At 52.1% G+C, this 24,597-nt stretch overlaps 3 protein-coding genes across 9 annotated transcripts in view; all 3 read left to right on the forward strand.

Annotated features, from left to right (window-relative positions):
* Shc1 (SHC adaptor protein 1) overlaps window positions 1-2,119 on the forward strand; it is a 34,839-nt gene extending 32,720 nt beyond the window's left edge. For all 4 annotated transcript variants that reach the window (XM_051199531.1, XM_051199532.1, XM_051199530.1 and 1 more), the window contains one exon: window positions 427-2,119. In XM_051199531.1, coding sequence (XP_051055488.1) covers window positions 427-555 — 129 coding nt within the window. In that variant the 3' untranslated portion in view covers window positions 556-2,119. The remainder of the gene's footprint in view (window positions 1-426) is intronic.
* Window positions 2,120-2,376: 257 nt separating this feature from the next.
* Window positions 2,377-7,233, forward strand: Pygo2 (pygopus family PHD finger 2). 3 transcript variants are annotated; one of them, XM_051199540.1, is made up of 3 exons: window positions 2,377-2,840; window positions 3,180-3,229; window positions 4,616-7,233. In XM_051199540.1, the coding sequence occupies exons 1-3, from the start codon at window positions 2,738-2,740 to the stop codon at window positions 5,678-5,680; spliced, it is 1,218 nt and encodes a 405-aa protein (XP_051055497.1). In that variant the 5' UTR covers window positions 2,377-2,737; the 3' UTR covers window positions 5,681-7,233. The 3 variants fall into 3 exon arrangements, with proteins under 3 accessions (XP_051055497.1, XP_051055498.1, XP_051055499.1); XM_051199541.1 differs by having other exon boundaries at window positions 2,377-2,564; XM_051199542.1 differs by lacking the exon at window positions 2,377-2,840 and adding an exon at window positions 2,947-3,077.
* A 1,533-nt stretch (window positions 7,234-8,766) lies between these two features.
* Pbxip1 (PBX homeobox interacting protein 1) lies at window positions 8,767-22,570 on the forward strand. 2 transcript variants are annotated; one of them, XM_051199527.1, is made up of 11 exons: window positions 8,767-8,854; window positions 11,266-11,353; window positions 14,803-14,929; window positions 15,142-15,209; window positions 15,277-15,439; window positions 18,486-18,713; window positions 18,805-18,852; window positions 19,107-19,189; window positions 19,284-19,412; window positions 19,985-21,327; window positions 21,695-22,570. In XM_051199527.1, exons 2-11 carry the CDS (start codon window positions 11,300-11,302, stop codon window positions 21,786-21,788), a joined length of 2,337 nt encoding a protein of 778 aa, XP_051055484.1. In that variant the 5' UTR covers window positions 8,767-8,854; window positions 11,266-11,299; the 3' UTR covers window positions 21,789-22,570. The 2 variants fall into 2 exon arrangements, with proteins under 2 accessions (XP_051055484.1, XP_051055485.1); XM_051199528.1 differs by having other exon boundaries at window positions 18,829-18,852.
* The last annotated feature ends 2,027 nt before the right edge of the window (window positions 22,571-24,597 follow it).

Here is a 24,597-nt window from a genome sequence, read left to right on the forward strand (position 1 = left end):
TGATCTGTGCTCCTTTTGCCAAGTGAGGAAGTGACCCCGGAAAGGCAGTGATGCTCAACATCAGATGGTTATGGGGTAGGGACCCCAAATTTCCTCTTGAGAGGAGTCAGGAGTCTCTAGCTTTTAGCTTCAAACTCAGTGTTTTTTCTTCTCTTTAAAAATCTGACCTGCCTTACTCCTCCTCCATACAACTTCGGTTTCTTTTCTTTTCTCAGCCTCCTTCCCACACTGTTTTTGCACTGTGGTATCCTCCATTGAGATATGCCAGTTCCTTCAAGTCACAAGTTTCTCTGTTTATCAGCTTCCCATTCTGAGTTCACTGACTTCCCTGTGTGTGAATATATCCTCGCCCTTCCTTAGTCTTGGGGGCTAAGGTCTTACTGAATTCTTCACTCGAACTGATCCTCTTATTTCCCACCTTCGCAGGTTCGTACAAAGGATCACCGTTTTGAGAGTGTCAGCCACCTCATTAGCTACCACATGGACAATCACTTGCCCATCATCTCCGCGGGCAGCGAACTGTGTCTACAGCAACCTGTGGATCGGAAAGCGTGATCCTCAGTCTCCATCCCTTTCTACCGTGTTCTCTAACTCCTGGGACCTCTGCTCTGTGGGGCTGGCCTTGGGTGGGAGCTGGAAGCAGTGTGGACACTGGGTTTAGTGCCCACCTGAGAGAGGTTTTAGTTAGGAACCTGGGGTAGCATCCTGCTTCTGCCTAACGTTCACCAAAGTATTAATGTACAGAGTGGCCCCTTGCCTGGGCCTTGTCTGTGCCAACCTGATGCCCTTTCCCTCAAAGGGTAGGTTCTTACTATGGAAAATGCGCTGCGGCCATGGGCCCAGTGGAGCAATTGCCCTTTGTGGGAAGGGAAATAATCATACCTCTGGTTTCCCCCTGATCTTCAGGGTACCCCAGATCCCTCTAACATCCTATTCCCTGTGCATCCCCTTACAACTTTGTGCCTTTGACTGTCTCCTAGGTCTGTAGATACTCTCTGCAGAGTTCTCAGGCCCTTCAATGTGGATAGGGGTTGCTGACACCTTGGCTTCTGGAACCCTGTCATGCTCAGCACCCCTCTTTGTGTTTGGGAAGAATGGGGGCAGGAGTGGCAGCTATCTCCTCTGCCTTTTGGTTGTGCAGCCCTTAAGAGAGTGCCCCAAGCCGGGCTTGGTGGCACATGCCTTTAATCACAGCACTCAGGAGGCAGAGACCAGAATTTGTGAGGCCAGGCTGGTCTACAACAGAGTGAGTTCCAGGACAGCCAGAGCTATTTTTAGAGAGGCCCTGACTCCAAAAACCAAAGAGAGAGATAGCCTCAGAGCCCCCTCCTGCTGGGGGAGGGAGGAGGAGCAGGATTGGACCCCTGCCTTGCTCAGTGTCTCCTGGCTTTGATCCCTCTCCTCCAAGGGGTCTATACATTTCTTAAGTCTGCCCCTGCCACGTTTGCATGTGTGTTATAGTCTACAGCCAAAGCATAGCCCTTCTTCCTGCAACCCCATCCAGTTTCCCACTTTTGGGATGGGTGTCTATGACTGACATGTGCCTCCAGCATGTGTACAGTTAATCTCAAGGTGGGTTTTGCAGAGGCATTGAGACCGAAGCAGTGGACAATCCCCAATACCATTTGTAGTTCTGGAACTGCAATATTTTTGTTGTTGTTGTTAACATACATTTTAGGGCTGTAGATTTATTTTCCTGGTTTTGTTTCTGTTGCATTTGAGCACAAATTATGATAGTCGATCAGATCACATTTATATATCACCTCGTTAAGTTTTCCAAACTTTTTTTTTTTTTTTTTTTTTTTTAACACACCTGTTGGAATTTTACTCTCTCTGACGTAAAAATAACTAGGACACGATTCGTTTTTCTTCTTCCTCAAGAGACCTGGGCAGAAGTTTGGTTAAACAGTGTTGTGAGGTCATGATGTGAAAGCTTATTTCAGATCCTACTACCTTCTGCTTGCAGGCCAGACCCATGAAAGCCTTGGAAGCTCACCTGTAGGCCCTGTGAACAAGGGGTGGGTTAAGACTGATTTTCTGTCTTGGCCGTCGCCTATTTTTGGTTTGGATATCTTATACCAAAGGGAAATAGCCTTCATTAAAGTCCGTATTTCTTCTACCTCGGTTTCTCAACACCTCTAGAAAGTCTGATTGAATGGGGACCGTCAGTGGGAGGTGGCGACGGACCCCACCTGGGCTAGGTCGATTAGGCTCAAAGCCAGCCCCTGTCCGCGGGAACTGGAGTCTGCGGGAATTTGGAGGCCAGTGAGGCTGCGCGGTAGGGACGTATCTGAAAGGCGATTGGTTTGCGGGAGGGAAGGGCGTGCCCGGACCGCCCCCAGGTCCATGGGGAACCCGCGCGCCCGCTTGTCTATAGTGGTGCACCCCACGCAGCTGCGGGGCCGGCTCGGGCGGCCTTCGCCGCACTTCAGAGGAGTGGCGTGGCAAGACCCAGCCTTGTTGGGTGCGGCGTCTGGGCCCTTCCCATCTTCCCCTCCCTGCTGCGTTCGGTGGTGGTGACCCATTGGAGTTCCGGTTCCGGTTGCTGTGGCCGTGGGCGGGCGGTGAGTCTGGAGCAGGCGTGCAGTTGGTGCTCTGGCTCTGCGACTCCCTCACGGCGTGTCTAGGGTTTGCTGCAGCTCGGGGGTGCTGCGCTGCCCCTGACTCCTCTCCGGGCGATGGTGCGGCCTGAGGACGCTTCCATCCCCCGCCGACGCTGACTCGGGTCCCCTAATCCATGGCCGCCTCGGCGCCGCCCCCACCGGACAAGCTGGAGGGAGGCAGCGGCCCCGCACCGCCCCCCGCGCCGCCCAGCACCGGGAGGAAGCAGGGCAAGGCCGGTGAGAGCGCAGAGAGGGGCGGGGGCTGGCGAGGCCCAGAACCCTGGACCCTCAGATCGAAGGGTTGGGGCTGGGGAGGTTGTCCAGGGGCTGGAGGGTTAGTGGTTGGGGGCAGGTGTCACAGATCACTTCAGGTTTTGGAGCCGGGTATCTTTGATTTCAAGGAAGATGTAGGATGTAGCTGAGAGTGTAGTCATGCTAGTCATTTTTCATACTTCACTCCTGTTTCTTAAATAAGTAAGTGTACTTGGAAGTTAGAATCTGGAAAGTAGCTAGGCGGAAGGAGAGAGCAGAACCTCAGGAAAACTTGCCTCTGTCTGCCTATTGCTGCTCCTCCAGGTCTGCAAATGAAGAGCCCCGAAAAGAAACGAAGAAAGTCCAACACTCAGGTAAATGGGAATTCATGGTGGGAGTATTCCTAGAAACCCCCCCTCCCCCTGCTTTGTCTGTCTGCCTGGCTTTGCTCTTGTGCTGTCCTCCAGGGGAAGGGAGTGGTGGTGAGAAAAAATAGGAATTCTGTTCTCTCCGTTTCCTCTCGGGTCCTAGTTCTGTGGCAGCATTTAGCCCAGCCTCCCCTTTCTCCTTTCACTTTCTTCCTTTTTGAGACAGTATCCCAAACTGACTTTATATTTGCTGCGTAGCCAAGGATGACTTTGAATCTGTGATTCTTCTGCTTTCGCTTCTAAAGTGGTGAGATTACTGATGTGCATCACCATACTGGTTTTCTGCAGTGCTGGGGACCCAAGGATGAGTGCTAGGTGCCCCCACGGGCCAGAAGAGAGGGTCAGAGTCCCCAGAACTGGAGGTACAGGTAGTTGTCAGTTGTGAGCAGCCACGTCGGTGCTGGGAACAGAGCCCAGGGCTTCTGCAAGAGCAGCGCTCTTAAACCCGTGAGCCATTTCTGCAGCTTGTACTCTCACTATTTTGAGACAGGGTACCCAGCTTGGCTTTGATCTCTTAGCCCGTCTGCATCGCGCTCCGAAGTGCTGGCATTGCTGGCATGTCTCACCAGGCTCAGCTTGCTGAGTCTTCCCTCGGGGCCATAATGATGCTACGGTGCTTTAATAGTTGTTCCTATTAGAAAAGTTGAGAAAATAGGAGACTTAAAAAGTTAAATATTCAGTAGTTTGCCTGGCTAGCTTGCACAAAGCCCTGCGTTCTAGCCCCAGCACTTCATAAATAAGACATAGTGGTTCATATCTGTCCCAGTACTCCAGAGAACGAGGCAGGAGGTTGGAAATAATGAGGATTTCAAGGTTATCTTCAGCTATAAGCGGAACTTGAATGCTGCCTGGGTTATATAAGATACTGTTGATAGGGGTGGGGAAGCAGGGTTAATTAACTGCTTTGGGGTCAGCCCTGGGTTTTGGTATGATTTTTATCTGAATTTTTATGTTAAATTATTTTATTATGTTTAATTATATGTATGCATATGGGTCTCTATGTCCATGTGAGTGCAAGTGCTAGAAGAAGCCAAAGATGTTACACCTCTGGAGTCGCAGACCTTTGAGCCCTCTAACGTGGGTGCTGGGACTGAAACTCATGCTCTTAACCAGTGAGCTCATGCTCCAGCCCTATCTGCTGGGTTTTTGTTTTGTTTTTTATTAACAGTACTATTGCACTGTGGGCTCCGCCTTCGCCTCTGTCATGTTATGTTCTAAGGCCAGTCACGGTTTTGGATCTGAGCTGTGTCAGTCTTCAAAGAGTGTATTATGTTTGTGGGGCTCTCCCAGCTTGGTTCTGTGTCTCATAACATCTTCCCCTGTTTTCATTAGGGTCCTGCATACTCACATCTGACAGAGTTTGCACCACCCCCGACTCCCATGGTGGATCATCTGGTTGCTTCTAACCCTTTTGAGGATGACTTCGGAGCCCCTAAGGTGGGGGGTGCAGGCCCTCCATTCCTTGGCAGTCCTGTGCCCTTTGGAGGCTTTCGCGTACAGGGGGGCATGGCAGGCCAGGTACCCCCAGGCTATGGCACTGGAGGAGGAGGGGGTCCCCAGCCACTTCGTCGACAGCCCCCTCCTTTCCCTCCTAACCCTATGGGCCCAGCTTTTAATATGCCTCCTCAGGGCCCGGGCTATCCACCCCCAGGCAACATGAACTTTCCCAGTCAACCCTTCAACCAGTCTCTGGGCCAAAACTTTAGTCCACCTGGAGGGCAGATGATGCCGGGCCCAGTGGGGGGATTTGGTCCCATGATCTCACCCACCATGGGACAGCCTCCTAGAGGGGATCTGGGTCCTCCTCCTCTCCCCCAACGCTTTGCCCAACCAGGGGCACCTTTTGGTCCTTCCCTTCAGAGACCAGGTCAGGGACTCCCCAGCCTGCCTCCTAACGCGAGTCCCTTCCCTGGTCCAGACCCTGGTTTTCCTGGCCCTGGTGGTGAGGATGGGGGAAAGCCCTTGAATCCACCTGCTCCCACCGCTTTCCCCCAGGAGCCTCACTCAGGCTCCCCAGCTGCTGCTGTTAATGGGAACCAGCCTAGTTTCCCCCCCAGCAGTAGCGGTCGAGGTGGGGGTACTCCAGATGCCAACAGCCTCGCACCCCCAGGCAAGGCAGGTGGAGGCTCGGGGCCCCAGCCTCCCCCGGGCCTGGTGTACCCTTGTGGTGCCTGTCGGAGTGAGGTGAACGATGACCAGGATGCCATCCTGTGTGAGGCCTCCTGCCAGAAGTGGTTTCACCGCGAGTGCACTGGCATGACGGAGAGTGCCTATGGGCTGCTAACCACTGAAGCCTCTGCAGTCTGGGCGTGTGACCTCTGCCTCAAAACCAAGGAGATCCAGTCTGTCTACATCCGAGAGGGCATGGGGCAGTTGGTGGCTGCTAACGATGGATGACTCCAGTGGGGTGGCCCAGAAGAGTGCACATTTCTCATTGTGCTCTTACAGAGTAGTTATGTGGTTCTCGCTCGTTTTCCACTGGCTTCCCATCCACACGAGCAGAAATACGTGGTTCCTGGAAGCAGAAGCGAGGCGAGCAGGCAGAAGAGCCTAGGTTGCTCGTTTTTTGTTTTGTTTTTTTGTTTTTCTGGGAACTTGTGCATTGATACCTTCGGAGAGCCAGGAAGCTGAAGTCCTGCCAAGCAGAGCCATTCCTAGAGTCTAGCGGAGGAAGTTCCAGATGGCAAGGATGTCCTGTGTGGCGCAGATGACAGATGACCCTAACACCGGTGCCTATGATGCCTATGTAGCTCCAGAGCTACAGCTGTAGCTGTCGGAGTCACGTGTTCAAGGTTTCTTCGCTCACAGAGATGTAGTCCCTTCTGTGGGTTCCGGAAACAAAAGGGATTCCTCTCTGTCTTTCCCTTTGCTTCCCCTGGACCCACTCTTAGTCTCTTCTCAGAAACACCAAATACCTTGAAGAAGCAGAACTGCTTGTCTTGGGGGTCAAGACTGCAGCCGAGAAGACCTCTTCCTCACACCAAAGACACTGGTTTCTTCTCGGCTTCTCTTGTGCTTTTCGCCCAGTGACCGTGTTTTTGCCAAAAGTTGGGATATGTGGTCGGTCTGACCAGAATATTTGAAGTCTGGGCTCCCCGGAAGTCTGGGCTGGAGACATTAACCCCTTCCCGCCTATTGTGCTGCACATTGTGATAGTGCTGATCTTCAGCTCTTGGTGCCCCCTCCCCACCCCGTTTCCTCTGCCTCGGGAAAGTTTGGGAAGGCATGAAGCCCTTATACCTCATTCCTTCCCGGATGGAAGGATCCAAGTGAGGCCAGCTGTGGCTTTGGGGGGTGGGTGTGGAGCAGGATCCTCAAAGCCATGGTACTGAAAACTAAAAGAACCTGAACTTTTCTGCCTCACCCTTTTTATCATCTGGGCCTGGGGATCCAGCAACTAGGCTTCGTTTGTTTTTATTTCGGTAGCATTCCCCCGCCAGTAATGAGACTGGGGCCTGGTCAGGAGCTCCCTCGGCTTCTCTTTACCTCTTTCCAGCTAGCCCATACGCCCAGTCGTCATATGGGTGCGAGGAAAGTAAGCTTGGGTGTGGCCCCTTTGGGTGGAATCTCAGTGCCCAGCACTCCATGGTGACAAAGGCCATCTGCTATGTCCTGCCCCGCTTGCCATGTTCCCTGCATATGGAAAGAGAAGACACTGATGGAGTTGAAGCTAAGGAGGAGGGTGGACCTGTTTCCTATTCTGCCCCCCAACTCCTAAACTTCGTATATGGCAGCCTCTGCTCACCGTTGTGTTGTGATTCTGTTTGCCCCTATTACTGTTGCTACTTTTGTGTTGTCTTCATGGTTTGTAAAATGCTCCTGGGGAGGAGGGTCCATCCCCATGTTCCTCTCTGCTGCTTTTTAGAAGAAAGTGGGTTGGCAGAGAGATGTGGTTACAGAATCTTTTTTTATATGGTTGGACTAATAAAATGACTTGAAAATCCAAACAAGGACTGCTTTGTTAGTCTACAAAAAACAAAACAAACAAACATGGGGCTAAGCAGTTGGTGTCACTGATAGGAGGGTGCCTATAGAGGGCAAGACAGCTCTCTGTCCCTCCCTGCCGCCCTGCTGTGAGCTGCTGAGCTGAAAAGGTCCCCAGTTTCCCTGCTCCACCTTGTGTCCTTGATGTGGGAACCCTTTCTTTTGGAGCAATACTTGGGCTAGGGTAGAAGCCAGACAGAGTTGGAGCCAAGGCCTCTGGCATTGGTGTTCAGCTCTGGGTTTCATCCAGCAGTTCCCATCTTTCAGTTCCCTCTCCCTTCAGTAGACTTCTTGCTTTTTCAAAAATTTGTTTTGGGGCTCACAGGAGATATAGCAGCATGTAAAGATGCTTTTGGCCAAACCTGAGCACTCCCCAAACCCATATAGTAGAAGAGAACTGACTTGGCAACTCTTCCTCCAAATGACATGTGCCGTGGCAGGTGTGCACCCCCACACAAGTAAGTAATGTGTTTTTTAAAATGGAGTTTTGGGGCTGTAGAGATGGCCAGCAGTTAAGAGCACTAGCTCTTCTTGCAGAGGACCCAGAGTCAATTCCCAGTATGCAATAGCAACTCACAATCATTTGTAACTCTGGTACCAGAGGATTCATTACTACAGACATGCAAAACACTCATGTCCATAAAGTTTTTAAAAATGTTTCATTTTCCATGCTGCAGGTACCAGTGCTCCGCCAGTGAGTCACATCCAGCCTCGAATTTTAATTTGTGGATGCTTTTCTGCCTTGGTGCTAACAGTATTTGTAGCCCAGGCTGGCCTTTATTACCTTGTGTTGGTGTATGTGTTGAGGGTAGACACGTGCACAGTGCACCTGTGGAGGTTTTACAGCCCTGAGCCATCCATCCCACTGGCCTGAACCATCGCACTGGCCTAAGCTGGCCTGAGCCATCCCACTGGCTGCTGTTTTTTGTTGTTGCGGTTTCTTTGTGTGGCGGAATCTCATGTGGCCCTAGCCGACCCGGAACTCACTATGTAGATCTGGCTGATCTCGAACTCATAGAGATCCACCTGTCTCGGCCTCCCAAGAGCTGGAGTTAAGGGCGGACACCACCACGCTTGGCCATCCTCCATTTTCAAAGCAGTGGCACCCTCAGTCTGCCGGCAGGAGGGCTATTTCTAAACCCACAACTTGCACCGGACTCCATCCCCCATACTACACCTGTCTCTGTCTATCCTGGGGCCAACATGGCACCTGGTCCTTGCTATCTTCATCAGACAGCACCTTTCTGCTTTAGATCTTACGATTAGGCACTAAACATTTAGAAAAGGAGTGAGGTCCCCCCCAAAAAAATTAGTTCGCTGAGAATCACAGGCGCCCACCAAGAGAAAAACCAAGGGGGAAGTACTGCGTACGTCTTCTCCACTCCCCTCCGCGCCCCGCCCGGGAGATCAAGTCCAGCTTTTATTGGTCAAAAGTTCCCCCTACCCTCCACCCGTGCGGGGAAGGCGACTTTTCACTGGTCAAACACCAACCACGTGACTCTTTTTTTTTTTCTCCCCCTTCCTGGGCTGGAAACCTGGGGAGGTTGCAAGAAGTTAAACTGAAGACTGAAGCGAGAGCTGGGTCAGGTAAATCCCTAGCTGGAATGGGCTTGCAGACCCCCCATTTTGTCCCTCGATAAAAAAGGAGGGCAGAGTTGTATAAAGGGAATGGGCAGCGCCCCCCCCCCCAATCCCGGTCCACACACTGCCTAACACAGGACCTAAGGGCGGGGAAGGAGGGAGACAGAGGATTCCGAAGCGGGAACTCAGGCAAGTTCTCGTGGTCCCAGGTCCTTCCCTTTAAAGGTCAGAGAAGGCTGTTAGAGGGAAGTGTGCACCAAACCAGACCTCACAGCTTTGTGCAGAGAAGGGGCACTCCCGCGTCAGCTGGTTTTAGAACAGCAGGAGTCAGTGACAATCCTGACAAGATGTTGAACCCTGCCTGAGGGAAAAGAGGAGAGTAGGGAGTGGGTTTTCTTCCTAGAGGTCAAAGACTGAAAACACGCGGGGCGGGGAAGGGTGATAGCTCAGGAGCGGCACAATTTCTTACAGGGCTTCCTAATAAGGCATCGGTGTGCTGGCCTAGGAGAGCAGGGATGTGTTCTGGTATCAGGGGTCTGAGTGCAGGGGTTCCAGGAAGTCTCCTGTTTAGATTTCAGAAGGGTTGTCTTGTTGACCCAAATACCATACCATCGCTGATTTCCATGGAGACAGTGGGTCTGACATCACCCTGGTTGCCATGGTGCTTAGTTCTGGAGGACCTGAGCAGGCTGTAAACAGGGATAGATGGGGACTTCTGCTCAAGCTGCTGCCACTTCCTTTCTGCTGCCACCTGTTAACAGTCACACACAGCAACTGGGATCGGGACAGGACAGTAGAGGGAGGGGCTGAGACCAGAAATCTGGACAAGAATGGCTGTGTGGGTGTCACTAGAGGAAGGGGTGTGTGGGGAGGTTCTTTGGGACCTCGTGTAGGGAACTCATTGTAATTATTCTGTCTCCCTGTGGGATGGGTGTCGGTGTCTCACTGGCACTGAGAAAGACACCATTAGATGTCCTTTACCTATCCTGGACTTGAATCTTGACTGGCCAGAGCCCCAGAAGTTTATAAGGTAATCACGAAGGACTTACCCCGAGCTGCAGTAGACAGATAGGAAGCATCTGGCTGGTTTTGAAGGTAGAACTTCCAGACTCCCCCACCCCATTTTCCCTTCTCTGCCTTTTCTGCTGCTGGGGGTGGCAATAACTTTTCTGCCTCTGACCATAGTCCAGGGCTCTGTGGGTCAGCTTGTCTGTCACTCCATCATCATGGTTGAGTCCAGTTGCAGCTCCCTAGCCCAAGGGCACAGCCTTGCTTAATGCTGGACTTGGGGGGGGTCATACCTTAACCCCAGTTGTCCTCCAAGTTGATTAGCAAGGGACAGGACCAGAGTCCCAGTCCCCCATCCCTTTTTGTTGCAAATTTAAATATGATTTGGATGGTGATCACCACACATCCTTCTCTCCAGTCACTTTGATGATCCCTGAGATCAAACTCTGCAGAAAGTGAAAAGGAGGGTGACTAAATGTGCATCCAGGAGGACTTAGCTCTCTCAGGCAGGCCTGCAGGGCCTGTGGTGTCAGAAAGCTTCCTGCCTGGCCTGACTCCACTCATTTCAATGGCAGCCAGCACTGAGGACCCATAAACTAGTGGTTCCCAACCTTCCTAACGCCGTGACCCTTTAATACAGTTCCTCATGTTGTGGTGACCCCAAGCATAAAGTCCTTTTGTTGCTACTTCATAACTGTAATTGCAAATAGCTGATAGAGGGGTTGTGGCCCACATGTTGAGAACCACTAACCTATGCCGAATGAGTGGAGGACTAGTGGGGATGGGTGCTGGGACACTGGGGCCTTAAGGAGACAGTTCTTCTCATTGGGCTCTGTGGGAGGACTGAGGATTATGGAGGATCCACGTGTTGTGAAAGGGACCCGGGTCATTTCCCTCCCTCTGCTGTCAGTCAGCCTCTCTGAGATGCCTCCCCACTGGCCAGAACACCAGGGGGTTGGACTTGTCAGGCTTTGGCCTCTTTGACCTTTCAAGGTCAGGGCAGTGGGTCCCTGGAAGAGAAGCGCTTCCCTGGCTTCTAGCAAGATGAACACTGCCAGGAAAGCATGGGATCGGGGCAGAAGGACTGAATTGGAGAGTACTGGCCAGATTTGATGCTTGGAGTCCTGCTTCTGCTCTCTGCCTCCCTTGATGGGAGCTCCTCCTCCTCTTCCTCCTCTATAAAAAAAGCTTATTTATGCTAAGATTTATTTTTATTTTATGTACATTGGTGTTGAGTCTTGCCTGCAGGTGTGTCTGAGTGAGGGTGTCAGATCCTCTGGAACTGGAGTTACAGACAGTTGTGAGCTGCCATGTGGGTGCCGGGAATTAAACCTCAGCCAGTACTCTTAACCGCTGAGCCATCTCTCCAGCCCAGGAACTCCAATTCTTAAGAGAGGTTTTCTCTGCAGGTGGTCACCCTAGCAACCCTGGACTGCCACAACTATGACCTCCTCCTGCCCAGACTCAGATAATAGCTGGGTGCTTGCTGGCTCTGAGGTAGGAACAGTGGGCCTGGGAACTATATGGGAGGGGGGACTTCTACAGGGGTGGATGCTTTGACCATAACCTGTAGGAATAAGGGTCCCAAATGGTAAGGTGTTTAATGGGAGTGTCAGGGATTGGGGAATAAGGAGGACAAAAGCAATAGCTGGGACTAGGAGGCCTTGTACAAGCTGATGACTTATGGCAAATAAATTTATTAAAAAGTAGAGCATCTTACATACTATTTATAAGGGAAAATGGCCAAAGTCAGCAGAGAGCTAAATCAGACAGTGTTGGCAAAAAACACAGGATGCCTCAGCCTTAGGATTGATAACCATAGGGGGAAGAATCATGTCACAAGAATACAACCTTGACTCCTTAGAGGCACTGGCTCCAACCCTAGACCAACTTTGTCAAGTTTGCTCATGGACAGAGTCATAGAACTAAAGGTCCCTTTGTACTTTCATGAGGACCTCTGGGAAAGTCTTGGGTTGGTCTGGCTCTCGGCACTGTTTTCTGGATCTGGCCTGTTCTCTTGGTCCTGATGGTCATCTGCATTGCCTCTGTTGGCTCCTATAGGGCTCCCATGGCAGGAGGAGACCTGGCACATAGCTCTGAGTTGGGGCTTGGGCCATATATAGGAAGAAGGGACCAGATGGATAAGCTGAGAGAAGAGAGGAACTTCTGGTGTGAGACCAGCAAGAGTCAGGGCTTGAGGTGACAAAGGGGAGCCATGTTGAGGAGACTGAAGAGCCTTAGGGTACATAGGATTGCTGCAAGCTAGAGCTTGGGAACCCCAGAAGAGGCTCGAAGGGCCTGAGGAGGCATCAGATGTTGTTTTAGAGTTACTGTTGCTATGATGAAACACCATGACCAAAGCATCTTGGAGACAAAAGGGTTTAATTCAGCTTATACTTCAGCTAACAGTCTATCACTGAGGAAGTCAGGGTAGGAACTCAAACAGGGCAGGAACTTGGAGGCAGGAGCTGATTGATACAGAGGTCATGGAGGGATGCTGCTTACTGGCTTGTTCCTCATGGCATCTCAGACTGCTTTCTTATAGAACCCAGGACCACCAGTCCAGGGGTGGCACCACCCACGATGGGCTGGGCCTTCCCATCAATCACTAGTTAAGAAAATGCTCTACAGGCTTGCCTACAGTCTGATCTTATGGAGGCATTTTCTCAGTTGAAGGTCTATCCGCCCAGATGACTCTAGCCTGTGTCAAGTTGACATAAAATTAGCCAGCACAGGTGTCATCTGATGAACAGACAGTGCAGAGCTGCTGAGCTGGAGAGTAGCCCAGCACTCAGTGTTACCAGCAGGGGACCAAGCCTCTGTGTGGCTGGGTGGGAACAGGAATAGCACTTCCAAAGCTCTTGCAGCCTACCAGGTGGCATTTGGTAGAACAGGATACCAGAGGGCTCCTAATGCCACCAAGAAGGGAGAAGAATTGGTGGATTGGGAACTAATAGCTAGAGAGGTATGATGAGTATCGTGGAAAAATAAGGATCGGGAAAAACAGATAGGCTGAATAGATGTCTATTCAGGGAGAAATAACTTACAACAGAGACAGATGACCGCCAGCAGGTTCCCATCCCAAGGATGCCTCCAGATGCTCCCTGTCTCCAACCAGGAAGCAAGAGTTCTCCCAGGTCACATCCACACCTGTCCCCACCCCCAACAGGCATGATCAGTGCAACAGGTACGGGCAGGGTGAATATCTCACTACAGATGAGGATGTGTCAAAGGGATTTCAGAGGTGTCCTTAGAACCACTCAGAGGAATTGGACACGGTAGAGCAAGCTATGATCCTACTACTTGGGAGATGGAGGCAGGAAGGTCAGGAGTGCAGGATACGTGAAATCTTATATCAACAAATTAATGAATTAAATAAAAAACAGTAGCTAGAGAGGCCACAGAACTCCATTTAGACATGTTGAGTTTGAGGTGCCTTTTAGGAGTCCAGCTGGGGAGGAGGCGTTGACCTCAGCAATGACCCTGGAGCAGAATACAAGAACCAGTGCTCACTGGCAGGGATTAAAATAGGATCTGTGCTCAGTCAGTCCTGGTCTCCTGTCATGGTGCCTTTGTTGACAGCTGGGGACCTGGGCCAAGTGTTTCATCTGTCCATCCTCCATTATAAACCAGAATTGTAATCCTTGTCTTGCAAGGGTAACCCTGATAAAATGAGATTTGTAAATTGTAAAGAAATATATTGAGGTTAAAATTATTCTTGAGCTGGGTATGGTGGTGCACACCTTTAACCCCAGTTCTCAGGAGGCAGAAGCAGGTGGCTGTCTGTGAGTCTGAGGTCAACCTGGTCTACAGAGTGAGTTCCAGGACATCCCAGGGCTACATAGAGATGCCCTGCTCCCATCTGTGTGTGTGTGTGTGTGTGTGTGTGTGTGTGTCTATCATCTATTCATTTTTGGAGGGTTGAGGGAGATGGCTCAGTGGGTAAAGCACTGGCCACATAAACATGAGGCTTTGGGTTCAGATCTCCCAAACCTGTAACCCTGAATATGGTAGTACAGATTTGTAATCTTGGTGCTCCTATGATGGGATAGGAGTTGGAAACAGGAGAATCCTTAGAAGTCCGAGAGCCAGCTAGTCTGCAAAGAGATGTGTCTCAAAAGAGGTAGAAGGTAAAGGCTGACATCAAAGTTAGCCCTTCCCTTTGAGACAATGTCTTGCCGGCCGTGTAGCCCTGACTGACCTGGAACTTGCTATGTAGATCAGGCTGGCCTGAAATTTGCAGAAATTCATGTCTCTCCCCGAGTGCTGGGATTAAAGGCCTATGCCGCTACACCTAGCTAAAGTTGACTTCATACCTCCACACTCATACTTTGGTATGTGCCTGTGCCTGCATGGATGTGTGCATGCACACACAGAGATTAAGAGAGAGCACAAGATTAAAACAAAGAGAGGAAGAGCAGAGTCCTAGATGGGGTGGGCAGGTGGCAGGCTGCCAAGGAGTTATATGTAGAAAAAAGCCAAAGAGCTAAAGGGCCAGGCTGTGAGCCAAGCACCATGGGATCAGGCTGCCTGTGGCTGGGGGTAGTTGGGCTTCTGCCAGTAGCTGCTGAGAGATGGTGTGAGGGGAGTGTGGGCCAATGAGAAAGGACTCAGAAGAACCTGGATCTGGGTTGAGACTGGGTTGTTGGCTCATGGGGAGGGCAGCGCTAATGATGGGGGGGGGCAGGTACCTCAGGCACTGCTAAGCTAATCCCCCTGGTCCCAAATCCTTGCTCAAGGCTGTGACTTCACAGAAACATGTCCTCTGGAGCAGTGAGGAAGGTTAGGGATTGCTGGGTGGAGGAGACAGGTAGGATATCGCTCCAGCGTGTTTGAGATCTGAGCTGAGGTGTCTGAGGGCAGCTAGCCCTTCAGCTCCCATCAGGGCATCCTGGTTTTGTCCTGATGTCCTGCCAAGGTACCCTGGTGCTCACCTCCCTCCCTAGAACCTGCCTGTGGAGACTTTGGGCCCAGCACCTAGGATGGACATAGAACCCGAGGGAGCCTCTCAGGCCCTTTCAGACCCCTCCCAGGCGGATAGCGAAGAACTAACTGGGACCTTGGACGGAGAAGGTAATGGGGCCTTGTGAAGGGTTGGGCATACCCTATCTTCTGTCTTTGGGGGCTTCCTTTTAGTTGGGGGAAGGGTGAGCACGTAGGCTGTTTGCTGCTAACCTTGGTTTATGAGCTGCAGCACTCCAAAGTGCTTGGGCTGTGTGCTAGAGGGCTACAGTGAAGTTCAGGTTAGGGCTGTGGGCCTTTCTGGGCTTTCTCTTCCACCACAGGGAAGCTTTTCCAGACAGAAGGTTCCGGGAATGAAAGTGCTACTCTGCCTGAGGAGACGAAGGCCAAGGTGAGGCACTTCACTGGGGCTGGGAAGCAAGTGGGGAGAGCACTTCTCACAGCTGTATCCACATCAGGGTACTCTGGGACATGATGCTCATGGGATGGGGCCCCCTGGAGACACGCTTGTCCAGGAAGATTCTCCAGAGGCTCCTGTGGTGGTGACAAGCCTGGGACCAGACACACAGGACCTGGAGAATGAGAGCCCTCCACAGAACCTGCCCTCAAGTCCCAAAGCAGGTCAGGGCCCTTCTTGTCTCCTGGTTCCCACCTTTTAGAAAGTATGGCGGGGGTGGGGGTTGGGGGAGGTGAAGGGATGCTCAGCAGGTGAGAGCACTGGCTGCCCTTCCAGAGGACCTGCAATTCCAGCACCTGCAAGGCAGCTCAGAACCATCTGTAATTCCAGTTACTACAGACCTGATGCCCCCTGCTGACCTCCCTGGGCACACACATGGTGCACAGACATACATGCAGGCAAAACATTCATGCATTTGATAAAATAAACATACATGAAAAAATTTAAATAGGGACTGGAGAGATGGCTTGGCGGTTGGCTGCTCTTCCAGAGGACCTGGGTTCAATTCCCAGTACCTAATGTCAGTTTGCAACTGTCTGTAACTCCAAGATCTGACACCCTCACACAGATATACATGCAGGCAAAACACCAGTGCACATAAAAAAAAAAAAAATACAATTTTTTTTTTTTTAAAGTTAAAATAAGTAGAAGGTGCAAGCTTCTCTACTGAGTATATGAGGAACCTAAGGCCCTGAATTTGGGGCCTCCCACCCTCTTTCCTCATTATCATCCCTGATGACACTGAGCCTCAGAGGAATTAGGTAGCTTGAATGATGGCCTGTATCTGGTTGATTGTGTCCTCTCTTCTATGTGCCCTCTTTTTCTTGCTTCTAGAACAGTGGTTCTCAACCTTCCTAATGATGCAGCCCTTTAAATATAGTTCTTTATGTTGTGGTGACCCTCCAACCATTATTATTATTTTTTGAGACAAGGTTTCTTTATGTAGCCCTGGCTGTTCTAGAACTCTCTCTGTAGACCAGGCTGGCCTCGAACTCACAGACCCACCTGCCTCTGCCTCCCGAGTACTAGGATTAAAGGTGTGTGCCACCACCACCAGGTTATAAAATTACTTTGTTGCTACTTCATAACTATAATTTTGCTACTGTAATGTAAATATCTGATATTCGGGATATCTGATATGTGACCCCCAAAGGGGTTGCAACCCACACATTGAGAACTGCTGTTCTAGAACACAACCTTCATTCCCAGAGTGCTCTCTTTAGTGGGGCCATGGACCCATGATGAGATGCGGTGGGAGGCTCAGGGTCTGAGCTAGAGAGCAAATGAAAGTGTGAGGGATACAAAAAGCCTCATAACTCAGTAGTTCTGGAGGTGGGCGGGGAGTGGAGGCAGCTCAATCAGGGGCTGGGTAAAAATGAGGGTTGCTGGGTGGTGGTGGTGGTGCACACTTTTAATCCCAGCACTTGGGAGGCAGAGGCAGGTGGATCTCTCTGAGTTCCAGCCTGTTTCTACAGCGTGAGTTCCAGGACAGCCAGGGCTACAAAAACAAAAAACAAAACAACAACAACAACAACAACAACAAAAACCCCTGTCTCAACCTCCCCCATTCCACCCCACCCCCCAAAAAGAGGGAGGGACTGGTGTTGGTAGAAGTTTCCATCCCACCAGCAGCTCCCAATTAAACACACTGAGACTTATACATGCTCAGCCAATAGCTCAGGCGTGTTGTCACTGCTAACTCTTACATTTAAATTAACCTATATTCCTTATTTACACTCTGCCATGTAGCGGCGCCTTTTCTCAGTGTGGCATGCCCATCTTGCTCTCTCTGTGTCTGACTGGGGACTCCAGCCTCTACCCTTCTCCTTCCCATCATCCTTAGTTTGGTGGCTCCTCCTATACTTCCTGCCTGGCTACTAGCCAATCATTCTTTTATTTAACCAGTTTGAGTGACAAATCTGTACAGTATTCAAGAGGATTATTCTACAGCAGGCAGGGATATAGTTGGAGGTGCCATTTGAGAAGAGACTCGAGTTAGAATAGGTCAGGAGAAAACGTTCCAAAGCTTTGGCATCAACAGAAGAGGGGCTAGTCCAAGGTCTGCCCTAGGCAGTGGCAGATGTGACATGCCTCCCCCTGCCCTCCATCTTTTCAGGATGGCCAGGGGAGGAAGAGGTTGGGGCCTGGGGCCATTAAGGGGGCAGCTTTAGGAGTCAGGGAGAGGAGAGACCTAAGGCAGATGCTAGGAGCCTGTGAGGAGAGTAAACTGTGGAGGCTGTCTCTGGAGAACTGTCCAACTGTCTATGTGGGGTGGAGAGGGAAGATTGAGGTTAATCAGAAAGGCAGCAGTCTGGGGGCACACTAGGAAAGATGAATTTGGAGGAGAGTGTGTTGATTGTTTTTTCCTCCCCTGGGGGAACCCAGAAGAATTTGGCTAGAGGACTTACAGTCAGATAGGCAAGCCTGGGGTGCTATGGAGGCCACAGAGAGGAGGGAGGAGAGGGGTGGAGAGATTTTTTTGACCTTGTGGGAAGGGAAAGAACACACTAGAGAAATTGTTAATTTAGGACAGGGCAAAGCCAAAGCATCGTGATGGCCACGGAACTCAAAGGGGACCCAAGAGGGGGGCACCCTGTATAGAAACTTGAGGTGAGGCTCACACTGGAAGGAGGAGAGTGATTTTAGCATGGAATTGGCTCTTGTGCTTGTTGATGGATGGATGTAGATGGAAACTTCTGTCCCACCTGGTCCCGTAGTCATTCAGTCCCAAATAAACACACAGAGGCTTATATTATAAACTGTTTGGCCAACAGCTCAGGCTTCCTGTAGGCTAGCTCTCTCTTAATTATTAACCCATTTCCATTAATCTGTGCATTTCATGTGGTCTTGGTTTACATGTGATGCCTGGACCTTTGGCTTCCTTAGCAGCTACATGGCATCTCCCTGACTCCGCCTTTCTCTATCCCTGTTTGGATTCCCCACCTGGCTAAATCCTGCCTGCCCATTGGCTTTATTCATCAACCAATAAGAGAAACATATATTTACAGCATACAGAGGACACCCCTCATCAAAAGGATAGTTCTTTTGCTTCTAGACTAGACAGGGCAGTCAGTCAGTACCCAGGCTAACTGGGCAGTCTTCGTGTGCCTTATCTGTGGCCTGGGCTGGGGCTTCTGTGCCACCCTCCTCTTCACTGCTCTCTTGTGCTTGTCCCCTGCCTTCCTGCCCTATCCCCTGCCCTTCCTCCAGTGTGGAGAGAGCGCCACTGCTCCAGCAGTGACGATGACACGGATGTGGATGTGGAAGGTCTGCGGAGACGGAGGGGCCGGGAGTCCAGCCCAGCCCAGCCCACAATCCCTGTGGGTGTGGAGGACCAGGCCAGGGGCGAGGGTGTAGGAGGCGAGCTGGGCATTTCCCTCAACACGTGTCTCCTGGGGACCCTGGTTCTTCTGGGCCTGGGGATCCTTCTGTTCTCTGGTGAGTAGTACTCCCGGCTAGGGCCTCCAGCCTGTCCTTTGGCCCTGCCTTGCTGCCCTGCCCTGTCCTTACCTCTCCTTGCTTCCCCGAGGGCCTCACCTGTCTTCACCTTCAGGTGCATTGTTGGAGCCTGAGGCTGGTGAGTGGCAGAGGTCCTGGCTTGCTTTCTGTCTTGGTAATGGGAGTCTGTATGGGTCCTCCGGTAAGGCGTTCAGGGTTGCGTATTATTCCTCAGTTGCTGACCTTGTCAGCTGTTCAGGGTGACTTTTGTCCTTTAGCTCGGCAGACCTGTGAGGCATGGGGTGTGTTGGGGGGGGAGGAGGGGTGACTGGGAGAGGGGGTGATGGGCTCTATGGATCATGGGGCTGGATTCAGATGCTCACTTACCCACAGGCTCTAGGGAAGAAGCAGAGTTGCAGGTCTTCCCAGATACTGGGCCAGAGACTGACTTGGCAGATACTATAGGGAACAGGCAGGTATGTATGGGTTTTCCACAGGTGTGTGGGGCCTGCTGGGGAATATCCAGATTGCCCTGCCTGGGAGGGAGCATGGCTGTTCCTCTGCCCTCAGGACAAGCTAGAGCAGCTGCAGGCCTCAGTACTACCAGACAGTAGCCCCAGCCTGCAGAGCATGGGGCTTTTGCTGGACAAGCTGGCCAAGGAGAACCAGGATATCCGGCTGCTGCAGGCCCAGCTGCAGGTGAGCCCTAGCAAGAGGGAGGGGGTTCATCTGCTCACCTTTCCCAGGTATATGTCCTAGTGGGGTTCCCCCAAGAAGGAGCTTTCCTTATTCATCTGACCCTTGAGCCCCACCCTTTTGCCACTGTGGTCAGGGTGTCTTCTTGGTCAGTTTACCTCCCTCATGCTAAGGACTGTCAGGGCTGCTATACCTGTTTACACAGCCGGCCACCTCTCTGATCGATGGCTATGATCTTCCTGGAGCACTTGGAGAACGCGCCACAGCTCATGTCAAGTGCTAGATCAATGGCCAGTGCCTGTCCTAGATACAGGCGGTGGAAGCAGGAGTAGGAAAGCTGCTATTGGCTGTGGTGGATCTGAACAGTATGTGCTTGTGAAGGACATAGATGCTGGGGTGGGATTTGACCATCTCAGGAACTAGCTCAGATGAGGGATGAAGAAGAGGGGGGACCCATCTGGCTCTACCAACAGAACTAGCCCCTGTCCACTCTAATAGAATAGAATTGGGGTGGAAGGCATTGTGCTCACCCTGACAAGGACTCCTGTTTTCTTCTGTTCTTAACCACATTCTAGGCTCAGAAAGAAGAGCTTCAGAGCCTGTTGCACCAGCCCCAAGGGCTAGAAAAGGAGAATGCCCGGCTCCGGGAGGCCCTGCAGCAGGGCAAGACCTCCCACCAGGCCCTAGAGTCAGAACTACAGCAGCTAAGGGCCCGACTCCAAGGCCTAGAGGCTAACTGTGTCCGGGGTGTAGATGGGGTGTGTCTCAACTGGGGTGGAGGCCAAGGTGATAAAGCCACCAAGGAGCAAGGCCACAAGGGGCAGGAGCCAGACCCCAGCTTATTAGAGCAGCAGAAGCGGCTAGAGGCTGAAGCCCAGGCCCTAAGGCAGGAGTTACAAAGGCAGTGGCAGCTGCTGGGGTCTGTGCACCGAGACTTGCAGAGGGGCTTGCGGAATGCTGGCCAAGGAGACCCCGCTCGTGCTGGCCTGACCGAACTTGGTCACATGTTGGCCCAGACATTGCAGGGCCTAGAGAATTGGGGTCATAACCCTGGCATTCCTGCCAATGAGTCAGAGGCCTCGTACCAGAAGAAGCCCCACTTCCAGAATTCCAGGGGGTGGAGCAGAAAGGAGAAGTGGCACAGTGAGCCGAGGGACCAGAAGGCTGAGCACTGGAAGCATAGGAAGGAGGAGTCTGGCCGGGGGGATGAGCACTGGAAGCATAGGAAGGAGGAGTCTGGCCGGGGGGATGAGCACTGGAAGCATAGGAAGGAGGAGTCTGGCCGGGGGGATGAGCACTGGAAGCATAGGAAGGAGGAGTCTGGCCGGGAGAGGAAGAGGAGCTGGAGGGATGAGAACGGGGAGCCAGCAGGGGGCTGGAAGGAGGACAAGCCAAGGGTAGAAGAATTGGGGAACAGAAAGGATGTCAAGCAACAGGACTCCAAGATACATCCTAGGAAAAGTGGGGACACCTACTCTGGAGAAAGGCAGAAAAATTCTTGGGGGAAAGACAACGGCCCTGACCCTCGGTCCTCCTGGGAAGAGCTGCTGAGGCGCAAGTACCGGGCCCCTCAGGGCTGCTCCGGTGTAGATGACTGCGCCCGGCAGGAGGGCCTGGCTCTTTTTGGCACGGAGCTAGCCCCTGTGAGGCAACAGGAGCTGGCCTCTGTGCTGAGAACGTACTTGGCCAGGCTGCCCTGGGCTGGGCAACTGACCAAAGAGCTGCCCCTCTCACCTGCTTACTTTGGAGAAGATGGCATCTTCAGGCATGACCGCCTTCGCTTCCGGGACTTTGTGGATGCCCTGGAGGACAGCCTAGAGGAGGTGGCGTTGAAGCAGACGGGTGATGACGATGAAGTGGATGACTTTGAGGATTTCATCTTCAGCCACTTCTTTGGAGACGAGGCTTTGAAGAAGAGGTGGGGGCCTGGGGCATTGGGACCCTAGCTTGAGTCCCTCTCTTCATTTCTGAATCCCAGGCCTTGGAGAAGGCTTCTGGGTACATCCCTGTCTTCCCATGAAGGGCTACAGTCGTCCCGAGAGGTCTCCTTTAGAGCTAAGGACCCCTTTTCCCACCTTGCCTTTCCCTACAGGGCCCCTTCCTCCCGCCCCGCCCCCTCCCCCTCCCCCTCCCCCCTCCCAGCAGAGCCATCCTGGAAGCCCAGCATCTCCCATGCTTGGTGGCAGCAGCCTGGATTGGCTTCCCTCAGAAGAATAGGGCTTTTCCATCTCGGTGGCGTTGCTTCCCATAGGCCTTTCCCTGCCTTGTTCCCTGTCTCCCCTCAGATCAAAGAAGAAGGAGAAGCACCCCTGGAACCACAGAGTTGCGGGACCCGGGGGAGAGCACGGCCACCATCCCCACCACTACCACCACGGCTAAGCCCTGCCGCTGCTGTAACAAATGGCCTTGGCACATACATACCCAGCTCCAGATCCCTGGAATTACGTGACCCTAGAAGCTGTGCTCCCGCTGTCCAGCGGGTCCCTCTTGGCTCTTTAGTCCTCGGATGTACTTCACAGAAGAGAGCAAAGCACTTGACCCTGCACTGGAACCACTTTCGCTACAAAAAAAGCCGTAGTTGGTTCTGCTGAGCTGTCTTTGTATGCAAATACATACAAAAGCGGAAGGCCCTGGGTACTGAGTGTGTCGGGGCCTTCTAGGGAGCCTGCTGGGGAGAATTCTGATTCTGAAGCGAGAGAGCCATTCTCCTTTTTTGCGGCTGCCCCCCCCCCAGACCACAGTGCAGCCTACAACCCTGCACTGGGGCCCGCTGGCTGGAAATATAGCTCCAGGCTTGCCCTGGGGTTTTGTTAGCTTTGGAGGCAGCTGTCCCCAAGCACGAAGTCCCCGCTCATCATGCTTCTCTTGTGGCTTTTGCCTCCCCACCTGAACTGCCACTTGAGTGCAGGGGACACTGCACTTGGCCCGCCAGTGGATAGGCACAACCCAGATACGGCACTCAACCTTCCCCTCCCCCTCTCAGCCTTCCCCTGGCAGGCCCTCCCCCTCCCCCACGCCCACCCACCTTTCTTAAGGAGCCTAGCGGTGAATCCAGCCACCAGTTGTCTCACAGTCGCCCTAACTGAACCCCTGTGGAACCCTGGGCTCCAGTCCAGGCTGGGTGGCCTCAGGCCGGGTCATCGTGGTGTTCTTATCCTCAGGACGATGACTGAGGGCTGAGAAACAGTAAATAAAGCACTGAGACAGACACCCTGCTTCGACTACTCAGCTGTTCCTTTGGAGTGTGCTATGGATGGAGGGCTGGGAACAGCCTAGCCTGTGCCTGCGTCTGCAGACGTGAGGGAGCCACTAGGTGGCACTCTGTCTCCACATTGCTTCACACTGCCCCCCTCCTGCCCCTGGTCACCACCCCACATCTCAGACCCCCTACCCACTGACTAGCTATCAAGTACTCCCAGAATGCCCCTGGCTATTCTTCAGGAAGTCCTCCTGAGTTCTATTGGCAGCACCCTGGGCTTCTAGATTCCCCTTAGAAATCTCCCAGGGAGTGCAGTGGGCAGAGGCAATGTGGGTAGAGTGCCTACTCAGGCGGGGGCAGTTAAAGGGGGGAGTAGGAACTATAGATGCGAGAAGAGAGTTGAGACTGATCTCTATTATTTAACTATATTTTAAAAAATGAATTTATTTAACTTTATTTTATGTGCATGTGTGTGAAGGTGTCAGATCCTCTGGCACTGGAGTTACAGACAGCTATGAGCTGCCACGTGGGTGCTGGGAATTGAACCCCAGTCCTCTGGAAGAGCAGAATACTCTTAACCTCTGAGCCATCTCTCCAGCCCCCTGTTTAGCAATATTTTAATGCTACTGTGTAAAGGTTTTGAAGTGCACTAGCTTGTTCGATTCTGGTGTTAGACAAGACAGGTGGAATTGGAACAAGGTTGGCTCATTCCACAAACATTTGTAAAGTCTATTGTGTGGGGCTGGAGAGACGGCTCAACAGCCCCCTTCCAGAGGACCCAAGTTTGATTTCCAGTACTCACATGTGGGCTCACCAGTGTGTAACTCTAGTCCCCAGGGACCCAATGCTCTCTTCTGGCCTCCTGGGCACCAGGCACACACATGGTGCACAGGCCTACATGCAAGCAAAACACTCATACACATTTTTTTGAAAAAGCCTATTGTGGCCGGATGTTGGTAGCACACACCTTTAATCCCAGCACTATGGGGGAGGGGAGCAGGCAGAGGCAGTTATATCTCTGTGAGTTCAAGGCCAGCCTAGTCTACAGAGCAAGTTCCAGGACAGCCTCCAAAGCAATACAGAGAAACCCGGACTCAAACAAACAAAAGCCTCTGTGTATTGCATCAGAACCAGTGAGGCCTTCTCACCCATTCCTCTGTCCTCCCGTCTCCTCCCCTCCCCTGGAGGTAACCCAGGGCTCCCTGTGTGTTGGGCAGAGACTTTGTCACTGAGTGGCACCTCTTGTTTTTTTTTTTTTGAGATAGGATATTGCTGTGTGACCCTGGCTGGCCTCAAACTTTCAAACCTTCTGCCCTGGTGCCCGAGTTGCTGGGACTACAGCCATACACTACCACATTCTTTCCAGGGCCTTCTACTTTTAAGTGGAAAACTTATTTTTCCTTTAGCCACTCCCCAAAACTGCTTCCCTGGGGGCCACGGCCTGTCTTTTCTCTCTGCTGTTCCTATTGCTTATTCTCCCACTGCCTTTCTAGGCTCCACACAAGCCCTCAACCCAGCCTTTTACCACCTATGGCTATGCCGCCTGCCGCCTCTAGGCCCCACCCCCTTCCACCTGCCACTTGTGATAGAATGACAGGTGGAGTGGACTGAGTCACCTCTGGTCCCTGTTAGCTGCTCAGAGTTAGGGAAAGTAGTACATTTGAGAGCTGCTCCCAGTCTCCTTTGCTGGGCCCAAGGACAGATCACAGATGAGCTAGCTGTTGCCATGGGAACCTCTCAAAGGCATCCGAATGCAGGCGCTCTACATATTCAGCCTTGTTCTAGGTCACAGAAGTGTCTGGTCCCGTCATATGCTTACAACAAGGGCCTCAGTGACTCCCCACTGGCCTGTAGAAATGTCCTAAATCCGGACATACCAGGTGTGTCTCTCCCAGCCTTATTGCTTCATCTCTGACTTGCCTGAGCCACAGAATCCCACTTAGATTTCTGAGTCAGCTGAGCAGATCCTCCCTTGTACCTGGGCCCCTC

Source organism: Phodopus roborovskii, unplaced genomic scaffold (assembly GCF_943737965.1).
Source record: "Phodopus roborovskii unplaced genomic scaffold, PHOROB, whole genome shotgun sequence".
NCBI classification, from domain to species: Eukaryota; Metazoa; Chordata; class Mammalia; order Rodentia; family Cricetidae; genus Phodopus; species Phodopus roborovskii.

Coding starts and splice junctions, on each gene's coding strand:
- Pygo2 (XM_051199540.1), top strand. CDS start 2,738: ATGGCCGCCTCGGCGCCGCCCCCACCGGACAAGCTGGAGGGAGGCAGC. Junction 2,841..3,179: donor GAGGAAGCAGGGCAAGGCCG/GTGAGAGCGCAG, acceptor CTGCTCCTCCAG/GTCTGCAAATGAAGAGCCCC. Junction 3,230..4,615: donor GAAGAAAGTCCAACACTCAG/GTAAATGGGAAT, acceptor TGTTTTCATTAG/GGTCCTGCATACTCACATCT.
- Pbxip1 (XM_051199527.1), top strand. CDS start 11,300: ATGACCTCCTCCTGCCCAGACTCAGATAATAGCTGGGTGCTTGCTGGC. Junction 18,853..19,106: donor ATTGTTGGAGCCTGAGGCTG/GTGAGTGGCAGA, acceptor ACTTACCCACAG/GCTCTAGGGAAGAAGCAGAG. Junction 21,328..21,694: donor GACGAGGCTTTGAAGAAGAG/GTGGGGGCCTGG, acceptor GTCTCCCCTCAG/ATCAAAGAAGAAGGAGAAGC.